This window comes from Strigops habroptila, chromosome 3 (assembly GCF_004027225.2).
Source record: "Strigops habroptila isolate Jane chromosome 3, bStrHab1.2.pri, whole genome shotgun sequence".
NCBI lineage: Eukaryota > Metazoa > Chordata > Aves > Psittaciformes > Psittacidae > Strigops > Strigops habroptila.
In genome coordinates, this window is record NC_044279.2 from 79740979 (window position 1) to 79748921 (window position 7943).

General features: G+C 42.3%; 1 protein-coding gene across 1 annotated transcript; it reads left to right on the plus strand.

Moving 5' to 3' along the window:
- The first annotated feature begins 1289 nt into the window (after window positions 1–1289).
- LOC115605810 (C-type lectin domain family 2 member D6-like) lies at window positions 1290–7663 on the plus strand. Its single transcript, XM_030480822.1, has 4 exons — window positions 1290–2038; window positions 4080–4261; window positions 5634–5737; window positions 7082–7663. Exons 1-4 carry the CDS (start codon window positions 1903–1905, stop codon window positions 7194–7196), a joined length of 537 nt encoding a protein of 178 aa, XP_030336682.1. The 5' UTR covers window positions 1290–1902; the 3' UTR covers window positions 7197–7663.
- Window positions 7664–7943: the final 280 nt, after the last annotated feature.

Below are 7943 nucleotides of genomic sequence, written 5' to 3' on the forward strand. Positions count from 1 at the left end.
TAGCTGGTGCAGTGCTGTGGTTTGTCTTTAGTCTGAGAATAATGCTGAAAACACAGGGATGTTTCTGTTGTTACTAAGTAGCACTTATTCTAAATCAAGGACTTTTCAGTCTCTCATGCTCTGCCAGTGAGGAGAACACAGCCAGAACACCTGACCCACGCTAGCCAAAGGGATATTCCAGACCACAGCACGTCACCCCAGTATATAAACTAGGGGGAGTCACCTGGAAGGGACCGGTCACTGCTTGGGTCAGGCTGGGTATCGGTGAGTGGGTGCTGAGCAATTGTATGGTGCACCACTTGTGTTTTCTGAATTTTCATCTCTCCTTTTTTATTGTTCCCTATGATCATTATCAGTATTGTTATTGTTGGTATTATTTCTGCTATCATTATACTTAATTTCAGTTATTAAACTGTTCTTATCTCAACCCATGGGTTTTGCATGCTTCCAATTCTCCCCCCATCACACCTGTGGGGGAAGTGGGGCAGTGAGTGAGCGGCTGTGTGGTACTTAGCTGCCAGCTGAACTTAAACCATGGCAGAACATCAGGGCAGAGGCTGTCTTTGACAAAGAGTGCAAACATAGACGCTAGTTATCTACCGCGAAGAAGCTGCAATTAGACCCTAAACAGGTGTTGGTTCAATATACTCAGCTCTAAAAATATCCTATAGGCCAGAGCCAAGTCAAGAAGTCAGTACTGCCTCCTTAACTCTGCTTATGGCTTTGCTGTTCCTGAGCATTTTGCCATGCTGCAGCACAATGACATCCTGCAGAAAGCTTAAAAACAGTATGTCAGTTTAATGCTACCATAACTAACTACATAAGGACAAAGCCATAACACAGTTTCCCTTCCCTCCACCAGCCTCTAATCTCTCTGTACATCAGGCATGACACTTCCTGGTGAAATAAAACACAGCAAGTACCTCGTACTCATCAGCAATGAAAATACAGCAAAAGAGAAATGCTGAATTTTTGTTTCCAGAGCTAGGTTGGTTTTGGGTTTGTTTTGTTTTTTAAAAAAATGCACTCACTTAAGGCAATCCACATTGAAAGTGAAGTCACAGCAAATGGAATGAAAATACCCGCAGTTCTTTTCCAGAAAGAGAGCTGTGAACACATATCTAAGGAGAGGATAAGGCATGTCAGGGAGTAAAGCACATGTAAGAAGCTGGAGACTCGGGTAAAAAAGAAAATAAAAACCAAAACCAAACAAAAATGCAACCAAACCAACCAACCCCCAAAACATGCAGAGACACATTAACTTCACTAAGATTTTCCAAACACTTGTGCCTGCGCCTGAAACGACAGCGCCCTGAAGAGCTTCCTCATTTCTAGAACTCGACAGATCTTCAGAGCAGTGGGGAAACGTCACAGAATCACTCGCAGAACGCTGTCAGTCCCGACCTGCTTCATACTGACCGGAAGGAAGAACTTTCCCTGCTCCTGCCAACCCCGCCCGCTGCCGCTCTTTTCTCGGGCGTGGCCAAGGGCCCCATTGAAGACTCCGCCCGGTCCCATTCCCGCTACTTGACCGCAACTCGCGTTCCAGGCGAGTCACCACTGCCCCAAGCAGTAGTTCTTCCTTCGGCATTGGCCCCATCAGCACCACCAGCCGGTAGGATGTGGGGGACCCGTCCCCAGGCAGCTGCCGGGCCAGCAGTGGGTTGCTGGAGAACCGCTACCCGGCACCAGGATAGAGACACACGGACCTTTCCGTCTTCTGCCTCTTCCGTCGCCGTGGCGGGGCAGAAGCTGCCCGCCCCGTTTAGGTTTCACTCCCGCGGAGGTGCTTGAGGCCTAAGGGGAGGATGAGGATACAGGCTGCAGCCCCGGCCCTTTGTGTCCTCGGCATCCGGAGACCCCCGCTTGAAAAGCCGGCAGAAGACAGGGTGCAGGTTTTCCATGGCTCGGGTTGGAGGCTCCTGTGTAGCCTCGGCCTCTGCTGGGAACATAGACTCCACTGATGTCAAACAAGAAATGACAACTATTTCGCGGATGTGGAGAACAGATAGGTGGTTTCTGCAGTCAAAATGTACAGGTAAGTGTTTCTCCAGTCAAAATTTAAGATTTGTTTCTTTGGTGTTAGGTAAGACACCTTCCTGCAGGAAGTCTAAAGTCTAGCTCCAAATCTAGTTCCAGGTCGCCTGGCTTGGGCAAGACAAAATCTGGGAGTTTACTTCTAGGCAAAGCTGTAGTCACAAAAAGTTAAGATAACTTATGTTTGATCCAAGTGTGAACTGTTTATGTTGGATCCTTTTGTGTGAAAATGGGCATTTTTCCATGTGGTAGTTTACATGTATGAAATACTCTTGGATAATAAGTAGGAAATGAAGCCAAACCTCATTAGAGAAAACAGTTTGTGCCTTTCAACAGATGAGCTTGCATATCTGCACTGAAATTTGTGTGTAAAGGACAGCTTGTGACCAGGAGAAAATACATTTGATTCAAGACTGCAGCCATACTCTGAATCTCAACCTTTAACGGTTGAATTGCGTGAGAACGTTCACCTGTTTCCCAAACATGGACGTAGCTTGATTGGAGTTAGTGATGGCCAATGAGTTCTCAGCTTCCAAAGGTTGTTGCTGAGAGGTCAGCAAAACATAGAGGAGATGATAAACTTGGGACTGGGAGGTTTAAATTTGCTATATGGGGATCTGCACATCTGTGAAAAACTTTAGGATGTACATGAATAAAAATAAGCAAATGAGTTGATAGTTAGCCATTTAATCAAACTGTCCAGTTACATAAACGTCAATTCATGGTGCCTTGTTTGACTTTTGCAGTGCTTTGGATTTACATAGTTGGAGCTTAAATAAAAGGCTATCCTGCTGCTGTCTCAATACTGAAATACAGTCTGGGCCTAACTGCTCATATATACAAAATCATTAATGGATCTTCTTTTTCACAGCCTTTAGGGTATGCCTAGCTTTTGGGTTTCTGCTGATGGTTATTATCACCATCATTCTACTTGGTAAGCTTTTGGAACCTTTTCCATTTGACTGCTGGGCTCCAGGATCACAGTAGCCAAGTGCAAGTGGTAGTACTCTGCTGTGCCTGCAGAGTCACAAAACCTGGGACTTCCATCACTAGTTCAGTTGTTTTGATGTCGGTACAGGGTTGAATAACCTCCAGGCAGAATAGAGAGAGAATTCTCCCTACAGATAAAACCCAGATGATTCAGATGTAAACTTTTGTTTTGTTTTGTTGTTTGTTTTAATCCTTTTTGCTGCATCCTGGCTACTGTTAAAGAGTGTCGTTTCTTGCCTGGCCTTGCATGGCCTGTGTGAGCCTGGTGAGGCTGGGTGTGTTAAAAATAGACAACATGCTGCACAGAAAAGGTCACTGTTACCATTGAGTAACAATCAGGACAGATAATTTTGGAAAATAGAAAACAAAGTAAATGCAAATTAATTCTCTTCATTGCAAGAAATTATACGCAACACTGAAACAAAATGTGTCAGTCCGGTCACCCATTAAGGTGTGACAGGGGTGACCTCCTGTCACCACCAAGATGAATGGGCATCAAAATGTGCTGGGGAACAACTCCAATGAGCCATTCTCCAAACCACTGCCTTCAAATAATATCATATCAACACCTAATTTACTTACCTTCACACAGATTTATCAAGCACTGAAAGGTCTGATTACAAAATCAAAGCAACTTGTCTTCATGGAATATCTCACCACTTGTAGATACTCAAGCAATTTTATTACTTAAAATGAACTTGATCAATAAATTACTGGTATGTTATTACCCTGTTACTGGATTTAAAATGTGTCAAGTATAAATCATCAATTGTCAGTGTCTCTAATTCTCTCAAATTCTGGAGTGTTTTCTAAAACCTACTTTTTTTCTATTGATTGTAATAATTAGGCTGCAGCCCCCAACCCTCACATTTCTCAGCTGAAGATGGTGCTTGAAAGACGGGGAAGGTTAGAATCTTTGCCCTCCCTTTGGCCTCTCTGCTAGCATCTAGTGTGGCATTGGCTCTCAAATAATTTAAATTCTAGGTTGAGTTACAGTGATGAATGCTAAGATTTTACCAGGTAGAAATTTTGTTCTCTCTTTTCCTTTGTAGCTGCAAAACCTGAGACATGTCACCATGGAAAATGTCCTCCTGAACAGTGCCCCAGTGGGTGGATAGGTTTCAGAAATAAATGTTATTTCATCTCAGAGGAGGAAAAAAAATGGACATCTAGTCAGACCTTCTGTGCAGAGAATGAATCCATGCTAGCCACTTTTGAAACCCAGGAAGAAATGGTAATGGGAAAAACACCCCAACAACAAAACAGAATGCAACTTCTGCATCTCTCTCTTTCAATTAATTTATTAATTTATTTATTTGTTTATTTTACATGTCATGGTAATCCTTTAAATCCTTGCAAAATAAGTAAAAAGTGTGAATTCAGGTAGTGGGAAGTACTTTGTCACAGCTAGGTGGCTGCACTAGGTGCAGGAGCAGTACCAGCTGCTCCACGCTGCTTTGGTGACTGGATTTGACTTTAATGACTATGAAAAGCTCTTTGTAACGGATCAGTTTGCCTAGTTTTACTCTTCTGTCCTGGATTGATCTTCATCTTCAAAGCAGGTATGAATATGTCCAACATCCAGTACAGACAAATAAATGGATACTTTAGTTTTTATAAGAAACAAAACATTTAAAACCATTCTTCAGCATAGTGGAAATTATCCATCTTTGTCTGCTTGCGTCTTTAGATATGCCTTAATGCCTGTTAGAGAGGCACGCTTATACCAGTCATGGGAATATACTCCCACTGCAGCTGGTTTGGACATTTTCTCATGCTAATAAGTTTGTTAAAATACTTTGATTTTCCTGTGTTATGGTCCAGTTGCATTTAGTCAGTGAATGCCAGTGACAGCTTACTACTGCATGCTACTGAAAGTGTACAGTACTCTTACAGATCTGCAGTCTTTTGGGTCAGCGATAAACTAGTTTAATCAAAAAGTTAGTTGCTATTGAACTGAAGTTTCTGGGGAAGAGTGGAGGAGTATAAGGGTGCACTCTTTCCATGTCCATTAGAGGCCATGCTGACAGCTAATAGTTGTCTCATGAGGTAACATTAACCCATTGCAAGTGCTGTTTCTACTACCTTCCATCATTCTTTGCCATGTTTGCTACAGGTTGTTGCAAACTTCTAGAGCACTGAACTGTCTTTTACTCTTTTTATTTTTACATCCACAGATAAAAATCTTTAAATGTAAATTATGTAAATAATAATTGGGAAGGGAAGGAGTCCCAGTATGCCCATCTGAAATGCAGGAAACACCAGTATGTACCAGCCTATTTAGACCAAGCTGCTGCATATGTAAGAGCTTGATAAACAAATACAGACAGACACAACCAATACATGGTGTTTGGGTACTTTTGTGTGTAGAGAATAGTAATAATTTTCAAGGGTATAGAATTGAACAACTTCACTGAAGTTTATGATACTATAAGGGTCAATTCAAAGACAGAATTAAGCTCTAAAACTATCAGTGAAATGCTTATGAGTGTTCTAGGTGACAGAGTGATGAACTAGTTCTACTTAAAAGTCACTGGAGGAATTTACTTCTCATTGTGAGAGTTCATGTTTACAAAAATCCAAAATACCCTTTTTTCTTTTCTTAGCATTCATTAGCCAAGCATTTGAAAATAGACAACTGCTGGACTGGGTTGCATAGGAAAGGTGAAACCTTCTACTGGGAGAATGGCACTGCCTTGAAGAAGGCCTTGTAAGTTCCTTGTGATTGTCTAACATGTATAAAGCAAATGCAGAATTAAGGTTTAGAGCATAATGTTATTTCTATCAGATTCTTTTTTTTTCCTCCCTGTGATTTATAACTATGACTTTGAAAATGAACTATCAACCATTAGCATCAATGTAAAGAAGTCCCTGATTCAAAAAGGGTTTTTTGGTAGCGTAGCACATCGAGACAATGTTATCGATCATCCCTGTTTAACTTAATTTATACATGTTTTTCAGTACATAGTATAGACATCTCAATCTCTCTTTGGCTCTTGAGAATTTTCGGTTTCCAGTGTGACCCTCTGTGGTCGTCTTCCTAAAATACACATTATCTAGAAAATGCACATTTTCTAGGGATGAAGGAGAATGAAGTGACAGGTATGAGGGTATGATCATTTACAAATGGGTTAAGCAGCCTCATAAGAAAAATCATATCTGCTTTAGGCCCATAAAATAGCAGTTCCCCTGTCTTTCTCTCCAGAGCATTTATGACTTCAGTAATTCTACACAGGATATATCATAAACTGTCTTTTGTCTTTCCTCATGTTATTGTATGATACCTGGTATGGACTGTTCATAGAAATTGAGAATCATGCAACACTGCGTGAGTTAAACAGACTTTTCTAACATGATTCATAGAATCATAGAATCACAGAATAGTTAGGGTTGGAAAGGACCTTAAGATCATCTACTTCCAACCCCCCTGCCATGGGCAGGGACACCTCGCACTAAACCATGTTGCCCAAGGCTCTGTCCAACCTGGCCTTGAACACTGCCAGGGATGGAGTATTCACAACTTCCTTGGGCAACCCATTCCAGTGCTTCACCACCCTCACAATAAAGAACTTCTTCCTTATATCTAATCTAAACTTCCCTTGTTTAAGTTCAAACCCATTACCCCTTGTCCTACCACTACAGTCCCTAACGAAGAGTCCCTCTCCAGCATCCTTATAGACCCCCTTCAGATACTGGAAGGCTGCTATGAGGTCACCACGCAGCTTCTCTTCTCCAGGCTGAACAGCCCCAACTTTCTCAGCCTGTTTTCATACGGGAGGTGCTCCAGCCCCTGATCATCCTCGTGGCCCCCTCTGGACTTGCTCCAACAGCTCCATGTCCTTTTCATGTTGAGGACACCAGAACTGTATATAGTACTCCAAGTGAGGTCTCATCACTTACATTGCTTTTAGCAGCTGACACTACCATATCACAAGGGACCAAATTCAACTGGAAACTACTGCAGCAGAAGTATAGTTTTACAGCAGGCTGAAATATTTGGCTCAGTAGAAGAAATTATTTAGCAATCACTGTTTTCTTCCTGTATTTTTTTCAGATTTCAGATACAGAATCACTCTGAGTGTGCCTACTTGGATGGTTTCACTATTTCTTCATCAGCATACTCTTTGTCCAGGTGCTCGATCTGTGTCAAACTTCATATTGACAGTTAAACATCCATTGTGCAGCAGGCCTGCTGTCTCAGACCACCTGGAAGCCTAAACAGGACAGAAGAGGATTTGTCTCAGCTGCCAAAATGTGCTTCTAGGTCTTTGCTGCTTTGGATTTGAGGATCTGAACTGAATCCCTTCTGACCACTACATTCATGAAGAGTGAATTTGGATAAAACTGGAGAAGTGCAGTGGTGGTGCAATCGGATCAGCATGCAGCAATCCAGCACCACACACCATCTTTCCTGCCCTGAGACCGTTACAACAGATGGAGCACAGAATCATGAACTAAAATGACTAAGGGAACAACCATAGAATCAGCAACATTGGAAAAGACCTTTAAGGTCATCAAGTCCAACCATTACCCCAGGACTGCCAAGACCACCACTGAACCATATCACTGAAGGACCTTATCTACATGCTGTGTAGATATACCTATGTGTATATCTATTAAAAGACAGGAAAGGCAATGGTGGCTAACTGGAATATATTGGAAAGTGTGGGACCTGGTCATGACATAAATTATGTAGAATAAGCGATGTATACTGTCCTGGCACCACCCACCTGGTGCAAAAGTTCTCCTGCCAGTGGACAGAGTGTAATGTTTACCGTTCACGAAGTGCAGGATTGGGACATGAGAGCTGCCTCTTTGCTGGTGCCCCTCTGCTGAAACTTCCCATGCATTGTTAGCACAATCCTTTGGCTGCTCCATTCCTGGAGTGGGTATGAGGAGTCTACATTAGCTTCTCA